Source organism: Notolepis coatsorum, assembly GCF_963971535.1.
Source record: "Notolepis coatsorum genome assembly, chromosome: 1".
Classification (NCBI taxonomy): Eukaryota; Metazoa; Chordata; class Actinopteri; order Aulopiformes; family Paralepididae; genus Notolepis; species Notolepis coatsorum.
Window position 1 is genome coordinate 64,703,777 of NC_140165.1, and position 22,418 is coordinate 64,726,194.

Genomic DNA, 22,418 nt, shown 5'->3' on the forward strand with positions numbered 1-22,418 from the left:
TGTGCCTCGTCTACTTTCCCTCCAGGACATCTTTGGATTGCCGCTGGTGACTATCTTGATCCTCCGTTTGGAGCTGCGCCTCGTTGCCCGCTTTACGCGTTTGCGCTTTGGTGAGTTTTGGAACCAAACCCTTTTTGGATTATCTGTTTTTGTGTGTTTGGATAACACTGAAGAGTATCGTTTTTGTTTGCATTGGACTCAGCTAAATTGTATGTTTTGGATAACACTGAAGAGTATCGTTTTTGTTTGCACTGGACTCAGCTAAATTGTGTGTTTTGGATAACACTGAAGAGTATCGTTTTTGTTTTGTTCTGGACTCAGCTAAGGTAGGACTGAACTGCACTGCCTCTGTGTACTGTTGGACTGTTGTTGATCTCTCTCTCTCTCTCCGTTTCCACTCCGAGTTGGAGCTGGGAGTATCTGCAGAGCCGCAACGGCGTCAACGCCGATTCCCCACCTCTAACACCGAGAGGATCTGCAGAGCCGCAGATAACTCTGCCGAAGGCAGTCTCCTTTTTTGTTGTTCAGAATTGTTACTTGACTCTTTTTGATTCTGTAAATAAATACGCCCTAGTGTTTGGCTAACTCTGAACTACCTGTCTGTGCCATGCTGTTGAGGTCGGTTTCAAACCCTAACATTACGACCTGACCATGACGACCTCAGCCGACACAGACAGGGTCAGGGCAGCGTTGGCGGTCCAGATCGAGTTGGTCAACGACCACACCCAACAGTTGGGTGCGGCTGCGGCTGCTTTACAGGACCTCCGGGCCGAGGTCCAGCTTATTCTGGCTGCCCTTGACACTCTGGCCACCCAGCAGACTACCCAGGGGTATCAGCAGGCTGTTATTCTGCACCAGCTACAGGCTCTCAGTACAGCATTAAACACTCTGTTTTTAACCCCACCTGTCCCAGGAGTCTCAGCCAGATCACCACCCGCAGCCGCGGCAGACCTCGCACCTCGGGAGCCCCATCTCTCCGAACCACGTCTGTTCGAGGGTAACTTCGAGGATTGTGCCACATTCATCATGCAGTGTGAGTTGGTCTTCCTTCATCAACCCAGCCGTTTTTCGTCAGAGGGAGCCCGAGTAGCCTACATGACTAACCTGCTCACGGGCCGAGCAGCACAGTGGGTCACTGCTTCCTGGGCTATGAGGGCCGATTTTTGTTTCTCCTACCCAGACTTCGTGGCAGAGCTCCGAAGGGTTTTCCACCACCCAGCTCGTGGCCAGGACCCAGGAGCTCGGTTGGGCACCTTCCGGCAGGGCAGTGGCAGTGTCAGAGACTACGCGATGGAGTTCAGACTGGCCGCAACGGAGAGCGGTTGGAACAATCAAGCGCTTCGTCTCACCTTCCTGAGGGGGCTCAACGACGCAGTAAGGGACCAGCTCGCGACCCAAGAGGAGCCCGATTCTCTCGAGGGCCTAATCAGCCTCGCTATCCGCATCGACGGACGCCTCCGGGAGAGAAGGCGTGAGCGAACACGACTGGGACCCCCAGACGTTCCCCAGACCCCCCGTCCTTGTGACCGTTCTGCTGACCGTCCTGCCCCCTCCGTGACTGGTGGGTTTTTTCCCTCCCGAGCTGTGACCGAGGAGGAACCCATGCAGCTGGGACGCGCCCGGCCGAACAGGAGTCCAGGCTCAGGTCCGGCCTTTGCCTCTACTGCGGCCGGGATGGACACCGTGTCTCCAATTGCCCTACCCGGCCAAGAAGACCAGGCTCGCCGGGACCCCGGGAGATCCTGGTGAGCCGTTTTTCCTGTTCCCACACCCGAGTCTGAGAAAAGCGCTATATAAATGTAATTAATTATTATTATTGATATCTGAAATGCGAAAAATAAATTGAATAAAAAACTAACCTTCTTACTGCCCTCTACTGTCATACACTCTTCCATTCTAACATACACTCAACACTGCAGCACTCAAGTTTGAACACTTATAGAGTTGATAGAATTTTACCCTCCTTGCTGCCCTGCTGACTTGTTGTACAAAATGTGTAAGTCGCTTTGGGTAAAAGTGTCAGCTAAATGTAAATGTAAAGAGAGAGAGAGAGAGAGGCAGGCTGACCTCTCACGGCACTTTGCGAGAGTCTAGCGCAGGGGTGGCCAATCCGCGGCTCTTTGCCCGTCAATGTGCGGCTCTTCCATCCATCAAAAATAAAATAAAAAATAAATAAAATAAAATAATTTTTTTTTCTTTTTTTTCTTTTTATGTCACTCATTCCATAAGGACGTAGAATAAACATTTACAACTTTTTTTGAATGGTCCATTTGCATGTTCTTGGTATCTGAATCTATAGGGACATATATGGATCATGTCAGAAATAGTGTGTCTGTTACTAGGCTTGAGTAAATTGTAATGAACCAAAGGAGAATATAAATTCTATTTAATTTTTTTTTTATCTTTGACTGTGAATAACACCATGCAAAAATTGACCAGACCTGAAAAATCTAAGCAAATGAATAAAGGGAAGATGATTAAACAGAAGGTTTTGTAGATACAGTACTGAATTCTGCCATCTTTTTTATAATGTAAATTTATTTTCATATTATTCTGTAAATAAATACGCCCTAGTGTTTGGCCAACTCTGAACTACCTGTCTGTGCCATGCTGTTGAGGTCGGTTTCAAACCCTAACATTACGACCTGACCATGACGACCTCAGCCGACACAGACAGGGTCAGGGCAGCGTTGGCGGTCCAGATCGAGTTGGTCAACGACCACACCCAACAGTTGGGTGCGGCTGCGGCTGCTTTACAGGACCTCCGGGCCGAGGTCCAGCTTATTCTGGCTGCCCTTGACACTCTGGCCACCCAGCAGACTACCCAGGGGTATCAGCAGGCTGTTATTCTGCACCAGCTACAGGCTCTCAGTACAGCATTAAACACTCTGTTTTTAACCCCACCTGTCCCAGGAGTCTCAGCCAGATCACCACCCGCAGCCGCGGCAGACCTCGCACCTCGGGAGCCCCGTCTCTCCGAACCACGTCTGTTCGAGGGTAACTTCGAGGATTGTGCCACATTCATCATGCAGTGTGAGTTGGTCTTCCTTCATCAACCCAGCCGTTTTTCGTCAGAGGGAGCCCGAGTAGCCTACATGACTAACCTGCTCACGGGCCGAGCAGCACAGTGGGTCACTGCTTCCTGGGCTATGAGGGCCGATTTTTGTTTCTCCTACCCAGACTTCGTGGCAGAGCTCCGAAGGGTTTTCCACCACCCAGCTCGTGGCCAGGACCCAGGAGCTCGGTTGGGCACCTTCCGGCAGGGCAGTGGCAGTGTCAGAGACTACGCGATGGAGTTCAGACTGGCCGCAACGGAGAGCGGTTGGAACAATCAAGCGCTTCGTCTCACCTTCCTGAGGGGGCTCAACGACGCAGTAAGGGACCAGCTCGCGACCCAAGAGGAGCCCGATTCTCTCGAGGGCCTAATCAGCCTCGCTATCCGCATCTACGGACGCCTCCGGGAGAGAAGGCGTGAGCGAACACGACTGGGACCCCCAGACGTTCCCCAGACCCCCCGTCCTTGTGACCGTTCTGCTGACCGTCCTGCCCCCTCCGTGACTGGTGGGTTTTTTCCCTCCCGAGCTGTGACCGAGGAGGAACCCATGCAGCTGGGACGCGCCCGGCCGAACAGGAGTCCAGGCTCAGGTCCGGCCTTTGCCTCTACTGCGGCCGGGATGGACACCGTGTCTCCAATTGCCCTACCCGGCCAAGAAGACCAGGCTCGCCGGGACCCTGGGAGATCCTGGTGAGCCGTTTTTCCTGTTCCCACACCCGTGCACCACCTAACCGTCTGACGAGCATCACCCTAGCCTGGGCGGACCAGCGGGCGACGGTGGGTGCACTCATTGACTCTGGTGCTGATGGGAGTTTCCTGGACGTTGAGTTTGCCACCCGGGCCAACATTCCGCTTGAGGACCTCGAGAGGCCCTTGGAGGTCTTCGCGCTGGATCATCGCCGCCTGGCTGACATCACTCAACGCACCTGTCCTGTCCTCCTCACCGTGGCTGGTAACCACGTTGAGAGACTCCAGTTTTTCATTACCAGATCCCCTCTTGTCCCGGTAGTCCTGGGTCGGCCCTGGCTCGCGCTGCATGAGCCCCACATCGCCTGGTCCTCCGGCACCATCAGGGGGTGGAGCCCCTCCTGTCATGCCCAGTGTCTTCAGGTGCCATCCAGTCCTTCGCCCCGGGGTTCCCCTTGTGTCCCTGTCTCTAGCCCCCTCTCCGGGCCTCTGTCTCCGTCTCCGGCCTCCCTTGCCGGGTTCCTGTCCCCGTCTCCAGCCTCCCTCACCGGTCCTCTGTCCCCGTCTCCGGTCCCCCTCTCCGGGCCTCTGTCTCTGTCCCCCTCTCCGGTGCCCCTGATCGCCGGCTTCCTTCGGTCCCATCCGGGCAGGCCGGGGCCGAGTGGGTCGCCGGGTGGCTTCCGTGGAGGGGGGGGGTACTGTGAGGATTGGTTAATTCCCCGCCACACGCTTCTTAAGGTACTGTGATGATTGGTCCATTCCCCGCCACACGCTTCAGGAGCGATTATCAATTCCATCACGCACCTGTTGTAGTTTGTAATTAGCGCTCCAGAGGCTTCATATATTGGGACCTTCTTTCAATCGTTGTCGGGTCGTTTTGAGTACTACTGGTTTGAATACTACTGCTTCTGCCTGCTTTCCCCCCGTTGTTGTGCCTCGTCTACTTTCCCTCCAGGACATCTTTGGATTGCCGCTGGTGAATATCTTGATCCTCCATTTGGAGCTGCGCCTCGTTGCCCGCTTTACGCGTTTGCGCTTTGGTGAGTTTTGGAACCAAACCCTTTTTGGATTATCTGTTTTTGTGTGTTTGGATAACACTGAAGAGTATCGTTTTTGTTTGCACTGGACTCAGCTAAATTGTGTGTTTTGAATAACACTGAATAGTATCATTTTTGTTTGCACTGGACTCAGCTAAATTGTGTGTTTTGGATAACACTGAAGAGTATCGTTTTTGTTTGCACTGGACTCAGCTAAATTGTGTGTTTTGGATAAACACTGAAGAAGTACCGTTTTGTTTTGTTCTGGACTCAGCTAAGGGAGGACTGAACTGCACTGCCTCTGTGTACTGTTGGACTGTTGTTGATCTCTCTCTCTCTCTCTCCGTTTCCACTCCGAGTTGGAGCTGGGAGTATCTGCAGAGCCGCAATGGCGTCAACGCCGATTCCCCACCTCTAACACCGAGAGGATCTGCAGAGCCGCAGATAACTCTGCCGAAGGCATTCTCCTTTTTTGTTGTTCAGAATTGTTACTTGCTCTTTTTGATTCTGTAAATAAATACGCCCTAGTTTGGCTAACTCTGAACTACGTGTCTGTGCCGTGCTGTTGAGGTCGGTTTCAAACCCTAACACATCCGCTGATGGCGAAAATTATTGCTCAGCTTTGTAGCCAATGAGTGTACCTTTCCAACGATACAAGGAAAGGGGGGGGGGTGAATAAGGGATCTAGGTGAAAGTTGACGAGCGAAAACCAGAAGTGAATGGCCATGGATGAGGAAATAGATTTTGGAGAGCTTTTCTTTTGGTCACTGGTTCTACTCAGACGTCTCTCAAAGACCCATTTCTGAACGGATTTTTATCAAATTTGGACCTGTACTACATAAGACTGTGACGCGGTGTGTTCCAGCTTATACCTATTTTTTCTTTTTTCATCCACTTTTTCTCCTTATTTTTCCATTTTTCTCCCATCCCAATTTTGCTGTTTCCAATTCTCCCCTCCCCTGAACGTTGCTCGCATATGCCCCCGACAGGTCGGTCATAGGGAGGTTAGAAGCCTTGCCTCACATGTCCCCTCCGGTACACGAGGAGGCAGCCTGTCACATCTTTTCACCTGCCAGCGCAGACTCTGATTGGCGAGGTGTAACATGTGGGAGGCTCACACTACCGCCGCTATTTCCTGTCTCTGCTGTGCAGGCGTCCCCCAAACGACCTGTAGGAGTCGCTGTCCACAACGTCCAGATTACCACTGTCACAAACAAGAGGTATGTCACAAATAGGGAGTCCACAAGTTAACAAAATAATTTATTTAAACCTATCTAAACAAACACTAATTGAATATACAACAGAAAGGATTCGCAGTTGTGTTGATACAACCTGTCCTGGGAGATGGGAAAAGCAGACAAAAGGGTTAGACAGAGGAAACATATATACTGTGTGTGCAGGCAGCTCTCTGCACTGCCCAGGTGATTCAAATTGGGGTAACAACCTACCCACTCTACCATGCTCTTTGAATCAGTAGACTCCCCATTGCAGGTAGAGTGGGGGTTGTCACACCACCCATCGACTTCCACCCGCTGACTCTGCCAATTGAGCCAGTATGACGGCCGGCCCAAGCCGGAGGCAACACCGACAGCCGGATTTGAACTCGGTGTCTCTTGCGTTGGTGACGAGCGCAATGTCCGCTGCGCCACCCAGCCGCCCTTACCTATTTTTTTTTTATTATTGCAACCACTACAGAAACATGTGAGTACACAACTTCAAGTTCAACTCAAGTTCAGACCTATGTTACTCTATTTCATTAGCACTAAAAGTGATTTTCCTTTTTTGCATTAGTAACTCCATGCAGTATAAAGATAAGCGTTGCAAAAAAAGTATGCAGTCCTCAAGTTCAAGTAAAGAAATGGCCTGTTAAGAGGTAGTGCCAGACAGAACAGCAAAAAAACGTTATGTGCCCTGTTGGGGGCCCCTGAACCAAAATCTGCTTAGAGTCCCATAGAAGCTTGGGCTGGCCCTAGATGCTAGTATTGGATATAAGGCAGATATCAGTATAAATCAGGGTATAGGTATGATTTGATTCCCTGATGCTCAAATCTGGTAGCAAAAGTTACACAAAATATGTCAGAAATAAAAGCGCTTTTCTTTTCTACATGTTTGGCACACAGAAGCATGTTAGATCTCTCTAATGGAGAAAATCTTTTATTATATAACCCAAACCTACGTTAAGTTTCCAATTTGCGTCGAATGCAGGGTCAATTTCGAGCAACTGGCAATTCAGGACCCTGGACAGTGGCGGTCCTAGACTGCACTGCTCATCTCATACTCATATATACATTGTGTTTATACCTTTTTTATGCATTTAGTTGATTCTGCATATGCGTATAGTCTGTAATGTGATGTTAGGTAGTGAAACAGGCTTCTCTCACAGAAGATTAAAGGTCTGTGAGTTCCCATTTAACACTCTTGCCTCCCTAGGTAACTGACAGAGTTGGCACATCAGTGCATGAAAATATTGCATCATGTTCAAGGTCATAAAATACAATATTTTCTAATATTTCATTCCAATTCTTTTTTTATGAATACCACTATGAACCTAACTCAATATATCTATCAAAGATTCCAAAGATTTCCGAATTGTAACCCCTTATATTCCCGTTTGTGTTAGGGTTAGGTTTATGGTTAGATTCAGGGTTCGAGTTATCACCTGAGAGCTATGGGGGCCCCCTTTTTTTTTACAATTTTTTTCCTCAAATTGTGGCCGTTTTTTGAAGTCATATTTAGAGGAATATCTCATTAGGATTAGAGTCTAATACTAATGAAACTGGCCCCCGTAAATGTCCAAAGCCCCCCTCCCACCCCCTCCTAATGTACAGTTTCCTCCCCCTCGTATGTATATATGTTAGGATCTCTGTTTAACAGTACTGTATATTTGTATATATTGTATGTCACAAATTGTAACAGTACTGTATATCTGTATGTCATGCATGTCATTAACGTCATGATATATATCTGTATATCTGTATGTTATGTCATTATAAATTTAAAATGGGGGACCCTGATGTAAACAAGATGAAAGACTTTCTCTGGTCTGCATCCCCTTAACAATTGTGTGTATTGAGCTGTACTGTACTGTACCCATTCTGCAATCTGTTACAGTTTTCAATCAATCAATCAATCAATCAATCAATCAATCAATCAATCAATCACATCACACAACAGTCTAATCATTAGACTATTGTGTGATGTCATTATTCAGTCTCATTCTTAACCATCAATATTTTTTAATTTTCTTACTCACCTCTGATATATAATGCCATATTTACTTATTTGCATTTTGCATCTGATCAAATACAACTATTTAATTTGAAAAATGAGACCAAATGTATGAACTTGAATGAAAATGTATTTGTCTCTGCACTTATAAATCAAAAACTAACAAAAAAATCGAATGGAAAATAAATAGTTGTATGGCACTTAACAGCAGCATTTACCTCAATTTACCTCCTTGGCAAATAACCAGCTGTATTTAGTTTTCCAAAAGGTCCACTGACTCGGTCCCCAGCATTGTGGTGGTTGAGCAGCAGCGCAGTCCAGGTGGAGACTCTGGTCTGGCAGTGGCAGCCGCGGTAACACTACTACTGTAGCACAGGAGCAGAACTAACACTACTAGCACTGTCAACTTCAGTAGCGCTGCTAGCTGCTGCGCTAACAGCATTAGTCAAAGTCTTTGACTAGTCTTTGGCCTTTTTATAAAGACGAAGCTGTCCAGCCTTGTACAGCCTTGTGGCGGGTTAAGCCTTTTTTTCGGCGGCATGTGGTGTACTGTTTACTTTTTACTTGAGTCGCAGTTGCAGGACATGAGGACCATGGGCAGCCTCCTGTTTACATAACGTTAAGCTGGCTGCTTCTTCTTCACCAAATGGGTTGGAGTAGCATTAGACAGGCTCATGGGCGACGCATAGCGGCTTGGAGGTGAAACGCAGCCTATTCCACAACATTAATTACATTAGTTATTTTAAAAACTGAAAAGAAAAATATTATCTATTAACAATTTATTTAGGTAACATAAATAATACTAATTCGTACATTGAAAAAATATATATATAAAAAAAAATGGAATATACATTTTTTGAGAGACCTCCACAGGTGCTGTTGACTATGGGGGCTCAGACTCTATCTATGGGGGCTGAGCCCCCATTGGCCCCCACATAATTCGAACACTGGTTAGATTTAGGGTTAGGGTTAGGGTTAGGGTTATGGTTAGATTTAGGGTTAGGGTTAGGGTTAGGGTGTGCACTCACTGTAGTTTTTGCGATGCTGTAGTTGGCCCACGACAGCGAGTGAATGAATGAATGAATGAAAACTTTATTAACAGATTGCAGAATGGGTACAGTGCAGTACAGCTCAATACATACAATTGTTAAGGGGATGCAGACCAGAGAAAGACTTTCGTCTTGTTTACACCAGGGTCCCCCATTTCCAATTCATCGTATTTCCAATTCATCGTAAGTCGTGCTGAGCGCGCTGCCAGTAGTGATCAGGAAGATGCCGTCTGAAGTGTGGCAACATTTCTAGAAGTTGGGGGGCAATACATTTGTTGTTTGCAACGTATGTAAAGCGATACATACAGAAAAAGAATAATAAATTTTTTTTTATTAAATAAATTAAAAAAAAACGATATTTATCGATAATTTTGTCCCGATTTATCTATTCTTCCAAATGGCATATCGTTTCAGCCTTAGTAGTTTCACTTATAGTGACGAGGCGATGAGTCATATCTTCTTTGAACCCCCAGGCACTTACCAAAAGGAGAGTCAGAATTACTAACCAACTACATATCCCACATTCCGTACGCCAGCGTGGCTACATGAGTAGAGCTCCGGACTCATGATCGGAAGATCACCGCTCTGTGTGTGTGTGTGTGTGTGTGTGTGTGTGTGTGTGTGTGTGTGTGTGTGTGTGTGTGTGTGTGTGTGTGTGTGTGTGTGTGTGTGTGTGTGTGTGTGTGTGTGTGTGTGTGTGTGTGTGTGTGTGTGTGTGTGTGTGTGTGTGTGTGTGTGTGTGTGTGTGTGTGTGTGTGTGTGTGTGTGTGTGTGTGTGTGTGTGTGTGTGTGTGTGTGTGTGTGTGTGTGTGTGTGTGTGTGTGTGTGTGTGTGTGTGTGTGTGGCAATGGGGGTTATCCTCATGAAGTGAGTGAAGAGGACAAGGCGGAACAGAGATTGAAGGGCAGTCACGGCCCATATGGGCGTACGGACACTCTCAAGCGCACACACACACAAGCGTGCACACACAAACACACACAGAAACAGGCAGGCACACGCACACACTCGTGCCACACACACACATGACCAAAGACAAACAACATGCAGTCTCAAAATACATCGGTGGGTATACTCTGTCTTGCGGACAGCTCCCTCAATACACACCCACACACATGCACGCACACACACACACACACACACACACACACACACACACGCACGCACACACACACACACACACACACACACACACACACACACACACACACGCACACACACACACACACACGCACACACGCACACGCACACACACGCACACACATGGTAATTACTATGGCCTTTCAGTGTGCTCCAGTCTCGTCACCACTGCTAATGAAGCACTCTAGTAAAGGTCACCAAAACAATCACAGACATTCCCATTATGCTGATATGACGGTGCACTATTTTCCAACTGTCTCTCTCTCTCTCTCTCTCTCTCTCTCTCTCTCTCTCTCTCTCTCGCTCTCTCTCTCTCTCTCTCTTTCCCCCTCTCTCTCTCTCTCTCTCTCCCTCTCTTTCCCTCTCCCTCTCTCTCTCTCTCTCCCTCTCTCTCCCTCTCTCTCTCTCTGCCATCAGGCTGGCTGCACGAACTGGCCAAGCGTCTGGGGACCCCTTACTTCCTGTCCCCCCTGACCTCCCTGCTCGGAGGAGGCTCTGATCCGACCATGGCAGACGGGCCGGCCGGCTACAACCAGTGGAACGCCTCGGTCGAGTCGGACCCGCTGGTCGGCCCAGTAGTGGGCGCACTGGGTTCGGCCCTGCAGTGGAACGCCAGCGGCGGCAGCAGGGCAGCCCAGAGGACGGCGCTGGGCGGCGGGCCGTCGGTGAGGAGCTCCTACGTGACGTCGCTCTACTTCGCGCTGAGCAGCCTGACCAGCGTGGGCTTTGGCAACGTCTCGGCCAACACCGACGCGGAGAAGATCTTCTCCATCTGCACCATGCTGGTCGGAGGTGAGCGTCGTCTCTCACATGGCACGGGCGGCACGGTGGTATACCCCTTTCACTGCCACACTAATAATAATAATAATAATAATAATAATAATAATAATAATAATAATAATAATAATAATAATAATAATAATAATAATAATAATAATAATAATAATAATAATAATAATAATAATAATAATAATAATAATAATAATAATAATAATAATAATAATAATAATAATAATAATAATAATAATAATAATAATAATAATAATAATAATAATAATAATAATAATAATAATAATAATAATAATAATAATAATAATAATAATAATAATAATAATAATAATAATAATAATAATAATAATAATAATAATAATAATAATAATAATAATAATAATAATAATAATAATAATAATAATAGATTTTATTTGTAATGCGCTTTACAATTGCGGGGCAAATCTCAAAGTGCTACAGTTAAAAGAACATAATAACTACAGTAGCAAGAATAAAGGAAGAAGGCATAAAAGAATAGGCAAGACTAAACATAGAATAACATAAAGAAACATAGAATAAATAAAACTGATAAAAGAAATTGGTAAAAGAACATAAAATATGTGGAGTAAAACATTTGATAAAAAGTCAACAGAAAGCTCTACTAAAAAGGTGAGTTTTGAGGCCTTTCTTGAAAGCATCCACAGTCTGTGGTGCTCTAAGGTAGTCAAGGAGAGCATTCCACAGACTGGGAGCAGAAGAGCAAAACGCCCGATCTCCCATAGTGCAGAGAGTGCGGTTACCCGTCGGTAGTGTGATAGTAAAAGGTTAACCTGCTGTAGTGCGGCAGTGAAAGGGTTAACATGCTTTTGTGTGGCAGTGAAAGGGTTAACCGTCTGTGTATTGTCGCGGTGAAAGGGTTAACCATTTGGTAGTGCGGCAGTGAAAGGGTTAACATGATGTTGTGTGACAGTGAAAGGGTTAACCGTCTGTGTATTGTCGCGGTGAAAGGGTTAACCGTTTGGTAGTGCGGGAGTGAAAGGGTTAACATGCTGTTGTGTGGCAGTGAAAGGGTTAACCGTCTGTCTATTGTCGCGGTGAAAGGGTTAACCGTTTGGTAGTGCGGCAGTGAAAGGGATACACAGATGATACGTACTCAGGGGTGTAAAGTACTTGAGTCATTGTACTTCGTTACAATACTTAAGTACTGTTTTGGGGGATTTGTACTTTTACTCAATTTCATTTCAGAGGAAAAAAAACATACGTTTTACTCCTTACATTTAAAATGCAGACCTACAAAGTACAAAGTACAAATCTTGCAGGTCCAACTATTTTAATTTGTATATTTGTTTCTCTGGCCGAACTAACTTTAACGTTATTAATCCTGCGGCCGCTCTTTATTTTAAAACAGCCAATCAAATCCCCATCAATTGAAAATGACCCGCCCATACCCATGCTGATTGGTCCTTGTGCAAGACTACGGGGTTCTTTGATTAAACACCTGCTATCAGAAGAATAATTTCACATCAAATGGAAACTTGGCCCACAATGGAATGAGTTTGAGACCCCTGGTCTATCCCTTGTAATAAAAGAAAGTTTTTACTTCTGGGTACTTTCTACACCCCTGAGCTGGAGCTGCCGCGGTATTGATTTTTTCCTTACCGCACAAATTAGCGAAGCCATTCAAACCGCAGCGGTAACCGCCATACAAATATATATATATATTTAATGTTAAAATAATTGGTTCCTAACTAAACTAACTAACTAACTAACTAAACTGCATTTATTTCTGTAGTAGTCTATTCTTTATAGCCTCTAGTCTAACATTAAATGTCTATCTTTATTCCAGTGTTGTCATTACGACTTTGCAGCAGGAATATTGGTTGAAAACAGCTGGTTGAAACTGTTGTTCTTGAAACTGCATGGTCGCGGTAGCTAATGTTAACCAAACGCTTGGTTCAATAACCAACTAGGAATTAATTGACTGTGTCCTATCTATCTGCATAACAGATAATAACGTCATGGAATCGTTTGTTCGACCCGGTGGCCAGCAAATTAACACCAGCTAAAGCTAGTGATGGATCCGGTTAATAGATGGGGCTTACTCAGGAGTTAAACTGCTCACTCAGCCCTATCGTTACATTAGATAGCCAACCGTTTAATCCCTAACGTTATGTGTAGCTGGCTATCCTTCAACACATACCATAATACGGCCCAGGAGTACATTTTAGCTTTCTACCAACCTGTTACAGACCCGAGTTTATACCCAGCAAATAGACAGAGCCAACTTGCGCACACGCGCACACACACACACACACACACACACACACACACACACACACACACACACACACACACACACACACACACACACACACGCACACACACACACACCACACACCACACACCACACACCACACACCACACACCACACACCACACACACACACACACCACACACACACACACACACACACACACACACACACACACACACACACACACACACACACACACACAATATGGCATATCTACTGCTCCAGAACAGAACCAGAACTTACCTGTCCTCGCTAACCGTGACCACTCCGTCTTCTTTCGGGATCAAAACGGCAGCATTTACGGCATCGGAATGCCCTTTGATTGGGTTTCGCTACAAGATCCATGTTTTCTTTTGCAGATTCTAAGCGAAAACTTTCAGTAGCAGGCTAGCAGCAAAGCATGTTCTGGGGTTCGATCAGAATGTTAACTGCGCAACTGTTACTGCGAGTGGAAACTTTCAAACACATGGCGTGAAGAAAATAGGCTATACACAACTATAATTATTATTATTATTATAAAAGAAATAATAATAAAAAAAAACAGCCGGTGATGCGGTAATGAGCTTGACTGTGCGGTGGGTGTGACACAGTGGAGGTTATTGCATGACTACTAGTGAGGCAGTGCTTCACTAGTAATATACAGAAAGAGTAATATACAGAAAGAAAAAAAAAATATTATTAATATATATATATATTTTTTTATTTTTATTATTATTATTTTTTTTTTTATTAGAAACGTTTTCCTCTGTGAAAAAAACAATGCCAGTGAATTTTTTTTCTTCTTCAAAAATGTCCAAGTGACAGCTCTGAGCTCTCTGATCCGGCCTGATCCCATAACTGCAGTAAAGGCCAGATGTCAATCACTCAGTGCTAAAATAGGTGCACAGGTTGGGCTTAAGAATCTAATTATCCAATCAAAATAGGGTATTTGAGTTTAAAAAAGGCGGGTAGTGAGACTAAGGTCGCTTTCACATATAGTTTTGGTGGACTCGGTGCGGTTCTGGGGGTGAAGTTGCAACATTGTTGCATTCTTCATTTGGTTCGCCTGCTTTCACACAGATATCTGTCAGGCGGACCGAGACCTTCTGAACAATGTCACGCGGTCGAAAAGGGCGCTTGTCTATTGGACAGTGGAAATGTGTGTGTGGCTGGGATCCCGTGTGTGCGCGCGCGCGTGTGTGTGTCTGTGTGGACTGCGAGTCCTCCAGATCAGCGGAGCAGAGTTTTGACATGGCATTGATCCATTGTTCTATTGAAGCACATTACCACCATCCTCTCGCTAAACAACTTGTAGACCACGGTGTTTTTATGAGTGCCCACAAGTAGCTGTTTTATTAATAATATAATAAGCCGCGCGCCTCGGTAATAATAATAAGCCGCGTTTTTTCTTCCTTCTTCCCAAGATGCACAGATATATAGATAGATAGATAGATAGATAGATAGATAGATAGATAGATAGATAGATAGATAGATAGATAGATAGATAGATAGATAGATAGATAGATAGATAGATAGATAGATAGATAGATAGATAGATAGATAGATAGATAGATAGATAGATAGATAGATAGATAGATAGATAGATAGATAGATAGATAGATAGATAGAGAGATAGATAGATAGATAGATAGATAGATAGATAGAGAGATAGATAGAGAGATAGATAGAGAGATAGATAGAGAGATAGAGAGATAGAGAGATAGATAGAGAGATAGAGAGATTAGATGCAGTGTGCTTGTTTTGCAGTGAGTGCTGCGAGCAGTGGTAATAATAATCACTTCCTATATTTGGTTCGCGTTTGGTTCGATGAAGCCGAACCGAGACCTACGTTTTCAGGCGGACCAGAGTTCGACTGTTTGGTCCGCGAACCGAGTTCGACGCGCATTCACACAGACCCGAAAAACCGGACTATCGAATTCTGGTCCGAAAGTCCGGACCAAACAGCCCCTGTGTGAAAGCGACCTAAACCTCACTCATACATTTGAATGGGGCTTGAATGATTGACAGTTCTGAAAATTTTTTTTACACCAATCAGAGAACACCATTTCCTATTTCCTATTTCCTGTTTTGAGAGGGCTTGGAGCGCCCAGTCAGTAACATTACTTTGTAGGCAGTAGCACTGTAGGCTAAATGAAACTTTGCACCAAAGGACCGAAGTATAAATCAGCAACATGGAGAGGACTTATGCATCTGGATCAGAAAAAAAGTTGTGGATGAAAAAGTAAGTACAGTGTTTGTAAAAGCTTGTATGCTAACAGTAGCTATCCAATTTGTTAGCTACCTTTAGCTTAGCTTATATTACATCATCATCATAAATCAAATCAAATCAAATCAAATTTATTTATAAGGCCCGACAACACACGTTAATGTCCCCATGGGCCGTACAGGTCTTCTTTAAACAAGTCAAGAAGAAAACATAACAATAAGTCAAGAACAGAACAAGAACACCATAAGGTCCAAACATTTTTAGATGAATGCAAAAAAAAAAAAAAAAAAAAAAACATCATCATCATCATCATCATCATCATCATCATCATCATCATCATCATCATCATCATCATTTATTTATTTATTCGTACATGGAATTACCACAGTCCAACAGTACATATTCATATAATTCACCAAATCCCATGGCCGAAAGGAACAGGAAGAAGAAGAATTCTTATATATACCTGCCCCTACACACACACAACACACCGATAGACTTATTGTGTAAAACCAAACAGAATATACCCATTTTGCAAAAATGGAAACATCAACACAACCAAATTAAATCAACATAAATAAACCCATTTTGTGTATCTATCAGTCAAACTACATATTTAGGTTAATTCATTTACACACACACACACACACACACACACACACACACACACACACACACACACACACACACACACACACACACACACACACACACACACACACACACACACACACACACACACACACACACACACACACACATCACAATGATGATCACCAAGCTAACAGTAGGGCTGGGCAATTAATCGAAACAAAATCGCAATATCGATTCATAGTTATGACGATTTTTCTTTTATTAAAACTCTCCTAGGTCTATCCGAAAATCCCTGAACATGATATTGCATTGGTTTGAAGATTATTAGTTACTGGGTATTTCAAAGGTTGGTGCCATTTTAAAGCTAACAACTAGGGCGTTCCAATGATATAAAATAAGTGTGTGATTATCATCATAATTTTTATTATTATGGTTCATATGTAGTTGCACTTGAACTTGTTGAAATTAAACTTGGAACATAAAAATTAATTAAATTAACTTTCCTTGCTAATGATTTATGTATAATGAATGGAATGTAGACAATCTTGTTGGCAATATAGAACAGCTGACAGATTAGAAATAGCATCTATTGTTCAAAAGTTATTAATTAATTACTGAAACTAGATTAGATAAAAAAATTATTAATTTTTTTTTACATATTGTGATGGTAATTATAAAACTTTCATGTGTGTGTTAAACATTTCCTTCAAACTTACCCCATTCTCTTCATAGAGCCTTGTCTTCCTCCATACTCTCTGCCATCCTAGAAGCATCTTTCCCATGGCAAGTAGCGTGGCTCTTCCTGGCTCTTCCTGGCTCTCAGCCGGTGTTGGTAGCATCGGCGCTAGCATGGAGCTAGCGTCCAGCAGCTAGGGCTTGTCGTCAATTCTAGGTTGATAAAATGAAATATGTTACATATACGAATATGACCCACTAATGAATACACTAAATACAGCAATGTGGCTATTTGAAAACACTGCATTTGCAAAATAAATACGTCAACTGTGTTCACCTTAGCCATGCGTTAGCTCAGCAGCTAATGCACTCCAGCTGGGGTGAAGATACTAGCACACACCGGTACTTTTCAAAACAAGCTTTTTGATGGAAAATATGACCAGAATCTCTGGAAAACATCTCACAAACACTATAGACGGTCATAAAAGTTAACGAAAAGCTATAAGAAGTCCAACAGATTAGTATAAACAGTACTTACACTGTCGTTTAGAAATCTAGAGCAGGGCGGGTCAGCAGCCGCCACTGGCGTGACATGATAGCGATACCGCGATAATGCGGTAACCGCGGCATCCCTACCCTGAGCTATGGAAAAATTCACGCTTCCACTACCCAAAACGAATTAATTAAAGAAAACTGTAATGTATAGAGCTATGTCAAACTGGAACAAACTGCCATTACATCTAACACATATTACCAGTAAGACAAGGTTCAACAGCGATTTTACAGAAATAAATCATTTTATGATATACTTAAAAGAAATTCTCCAAATTAGGGCATTTGTGTGGTGGTACAGTAGGTGAGAGTTGGGACCTCTGTCACCTCTCCACTTCTGTGGAGCTTCATTCATGTAGACAGAAAAATTACTATCTTTACTGTCATTATTATTCTTGGTTTTGGTGTTGTTGCTTGTACAATGTGCATGGAAGTATTGTTTTATTCTGATTGTACAATGATTTTATGTTTGAATGTGTTATGTTATTTTGAGAGGACAGTGTAAATATGAAACAGAATGTTGTGTGTAATTACCACACAAAACATATTACATTGATTACCTGACAAAACATAAAATATAATGTTGGCTTTATGAAGCTTAATCTCTTGGGGCCTCAATGTATTGAGATTGCATTTTACAATGAACCTCTCAGGCCTGTTCTTTGAATTATATCCCTATGTCTGGACTTTTATGCTCTATGCACAGAATGCAAGAAAACCATGACAAAATCAAGTTTCAAGAGGTTTAGTCATCACATACATACACAAGACATATAGTGAAATGAAGGTGGCCATGCCCGCTTCGATTGTGCAAACAAATACAAATAATAATAGAAATAAAATAGACATGATACTAAGATAAAATACAAAAGGTAATGGGTCCTATGTACACTACTATACAATATACAGTTATACTCTATGTCACTATGCTATCCTATACACTCCTATACTGTACTATACAAAAACATCCAGTTATGTATTTTTCCCTTTAAAGTGACCTTTTTCCTTTCCTAGTGACCTTTTATTATGTGTTTAAAGTAGGGCTGACCCCTATTAGTCGAATAGTCGACTAATCGATCGAAAGGAGCCGTAGTCGACTGCCAACCTCTTAGTAAAAAAATATATATATTATAATCTTTTTTTGTATCATTCTTTCCAAAATAAAAGAGGCCTAGAAGCGTGGCTAACGCTAATGGCACACATACCAGAGGCTAACTGCCTAAGAAAACAGGCACAGAGGCACTGAAAGAGGATTTCACCCATCTAATGAACACACTAGACCAGGGGTTCCCAAACTTTTCAGGCCGCGACCCAAAAATAACGGGGTCAGAGAGCCGCGACCGCCACTATTATAGGAGGTAAAAACACTAAAAAAAAATTATTATTATTATTTTTTTATAAATGGAAATATTATTATTATTATTTTTTTATAAATGGAAATGTATGGTTGAAACATGCACACGTTCAAACGCACACACACTAATAAGCATTGGAGGCTTTTAACCAGGGCCGGACTGGGGAAATCATTCAGGCCAGGAAATATAGTGCAAAATATAGCCCCAGTCAGGCCACTTTTTAAGCAGGGGGTCTGGGGGTCCCCCACCAGGACATTTCTTGTTACAAAGACTTCATTTCCTGCATTCTGGTGCAGGCCCTTTTTTATTTGTACCCTTTAAATGCCAGTGTTTGTGATGGCATCACAAATTATTGTTAAAAAACAGGCTAGCATGTGTCAATGATTAGCAACAACAGTTTTTTGTAAGGGTCCCGCCTCCACCAATCACATTTGGCTCCTTTTGTGTGTGTGTGTGTGAGAGCAAGAGAGAGAGAGAGAGAGAGAGAGAGAGAGAGAGAGAGAGAGAGAGAGAGATATAGTTCTCCAACTTGTGTGAGTTGCAGTGATCCCCACCTAGGTTATCTAACTATTGCGCTGCTGCAACTAGTTCAGTGGCCTGATTTTTTTTATATTTCTTTTTAAATCATCTGGCGACCCCCCCCCCCCCAATTGCATGCTTTTGCAGAGGACAAGAAGCCTTCAGTCGACTCCTTCAGACATTAAGCACCCCCCACAGCCCGAATGGAATGATACAAAAAATTTATAAAAAATAATAATAATAATGCGTGCGTGCGTGCGTGCGTGTGGAGAGATCAGTGTTCAATGTTCTGATGGAAAATCAATATTATTTTTACTTTTAACATAGTTAGATAGATATACAATATGTGCAATAGTATTATTGCAAGTGGCTAAAAGAGATTAGCAGGTATTGTGTCTGTGTGTGCATGTGTGTGTGTATTCTTAGCTTTCAAATCTCAATTATGTTTAATTGCATAGTCTTAATAATATACATTATTTACTGTCTGTATAATTAGAATGATTCCGGTATGTTATATAATGGGAATTTTATTTGTAGCAAGCCTTCAACAAGCGAAACTACCTGTAAGTTAGCTTTCAGGGTTAGAACGATTATTTTATGGGCGTCATCAGCCCCCTTTCCTAAAGTTACTCCCCCTAGCCCCCACTACTAAAGTTACTCCTCCTAGCCCCCCTCCTAAAGTTTCTCCCCCAATTCCCCACTACTAAAGTTACTCCCCCTAGCCCAGGGGTCAGCAACCTTTACTATCAAAAGAGCCACTTTCCCCCCTCCCACAAAATAAAATGCTCAGGGAGCCGCACAACCTATTTACCCTTAAAATGAAGATAACACAGTGTATAACGTTTTATATATCCCCAAGCATACCCCACATAAGCATAAAACGGCTGACAATTGCATACCCAAAGTAATTTGCGATTTATTATACTTATAGCACACAGTTTGTTGCATTAATGGAATTATAAAGCAACAAAAAGAAAAAAATTTTTATTGCTGTTTTTACCTGTTATAACAAAGGAAAACCTCAAACTCTTATGAAGAGGAGAAAAAATACTGGCTGTGCAGACCTATTTTTAAATAAAACACAGAAGAGCAGACAAAACACTGTCTGTCTGTAGACCGTCTTTGAAATAAAACCCTGAACTATTCAGGTATATTTGAGTCTTTCCCTTATTTGTGGAACATTTATCAAATAAAAAGTAGTCCACTTTGAAAAAAGACTACCATGTGTAGACCTACTTTGAAATAAAACACAGAAAAGGAGAAAAAACACTGGCATCTGTAGACCTACTTTGAAATAAAACCCTGAACTATGTAGCTCTATTTGAGTCCTTCCCTTATTTGTGGAAAATCTATCAAATAAAATTAAAAGCTAATTTTGCATCCCCTTATCAGGCATACAGGTAAGCCTGCATCGTTAGTTGTGAAAGCAAATTAATCTGTCCACACTGAATTAGACCCTCTATTTTCCTCAGACTTTCCTTTTTTTGGATTTATCCATGGTTAGCTTACTGGGGGGTCGGAAACTCAAGATTAGCCACTTGCAGACGGCAGGGAGAGGCGCGGGGTGTGACGTACTGTATATTTTAGTTGATGAAATATTTTTTCATTTCAGTGTCACAGTATGACATCGATCTCCAAAATAAGAGAAAAATAAAAAAATTATAAAAAAAATTACTTTTTTTTGGGCCAGGGAGCCGCAGCTGATTGGCTAAAGAGCTGCATGCGGCCTTGGAGCCGCAGGTTGTCGACCCCTGCCCTAGCCCCCACTATTAAAGTTACTCGCTCTAGCCCCCACTACTAAAGTTACTCCCCCTAGCCCCTATTAAAGTTACTCCCCCTAGCCCCCACTATTAAAGTTACTCGCTCTAGCCCCCACTACTAAAGTTACTCCCCCTAGCCCCTATTATTAAAGTTACTCCCCCCCCAGCCCCCACTACTAAAGTTATTCCCCCTAGCCCCCACTACTAAAGTTACTCCCCCTAGCCCCCACTACTAAAGTTACTCCCCCTAGCACCCACTACTAAAGTTACCCCCCCTAGCCCCTATTATTAAAGTTACTCCCCCCAGCCCCCACTACTAAAGTTATTCCCCCTAGCCCCCACTACTAAAGTTACTCCCCCTAGCCCCCACTACTAAAGTTACTCCCCCTAGCCCCTATTATTAAAGTTACTCCCCCCAGCCCCCACTACTAAAGTTACTCCCCCTAGCCCCCACTACTAAAGTTACTCACCCTAGCCCCCACTACTAAAGTTACTCCCCCTAGCCCCCACTACTAAAGTTACTTCCCCCAGCCCCCACTACTAAAGTTACTCCCCTAGCCCCCACTACTAAAGTTACTCACCCTAGCCCCCACTACTAAAGTTACTCACCCTAGCCCCCACTACTAAAGTTACTTCCCCCAGCCCCCACTACTAAAGTTACTCCCCCCAGCCTCCACTACTAAAGTTACTCCCCCTAGCCCCCACTCCTAACATTACTCCCCCTCGCCCCCACTAGTAACATTACTCCACCTAGCCCCCACTACTAACATTACTCCTAGCCAGCCCCCCCTCCTAAAGTTACTCCGCCCAGCCCCCACTCTCTCTCTCTCTCTCTCTCTCTCTCTCTCTCTCTCTCTCTCTCTCTCTCTCTCTCTCTCTCTCTCTCTCTCTCTCTCTCTCTCTCTCTCTCTCTCTCTCGGGATTGTAAAACATTTATCAGACCATGACCAGCGTTAAATATATGTTGAATGTTGTCACTTCTGACATACTATACCCCGCTCTCCCTTAAATACTACTAACGATCTGAAAATAACCCAATGTATTTTTATGTGTCATTCGAATTCATAAAAAATCTTTCAAATTAATTAAATTAAATTAAATTAATAATAATTAAAAAAAGCATGCATTATTATGTCGGCCATCAGCCACCCTGCTCTCTAAATAATATATGTATCAGCATCATTGAAAAACCAATATCTGTCGATACTGGATACTTTAGGATGTCAGTGGATTCAACCACCCACTCCAAAGGTCTGTCGCATTCGGAAAGAAATATGTCAAATCGCAGACATTGCACTGAATGCCGTTACCAGGGATCTTTAACCACAAAGGTCAAGTGTCTCTTCCTTTCCCACTGCTCATGCAGAGGCCAGGGTGCGGTTAATTGCCCTGTGACACATCATGACATGTCCTTTTTAATACATCTCTGCCTTGACCCCTTTAACAAGGGAGGTCACTCGCTGTCTGAACCCTCCTGTCTCG

General features: G+C 43.6%; 1 protein-coding gene across 1 annotated transcript in view; it reads left to right on the plus strand.

The window, feature by feature from the left end:
- The window catches only part of LOC311235920 (voltage-gated delayed rectifier potassium channel KCNH8-like), a gene marked incomplete at its 3' end in the record, with an annotated part of 374,679 nt that overhangs the window by 127,497 nt on the left and 224,764 nt on the right, over nucleotides 1-22,418 (plus strand). Inside the window, exon 7 of the mRNA XM_084323448.1 lies at nucleotides 10,611-10,985. Within this exon, the coding sequence (XP_084179574.1) occupies nucleotides 10,611-10,985 (375 nt within the window). The remainder of the gene's footprint in view (nucleotides 1-10,610; nucleotides 10,986-22,418) is intronic.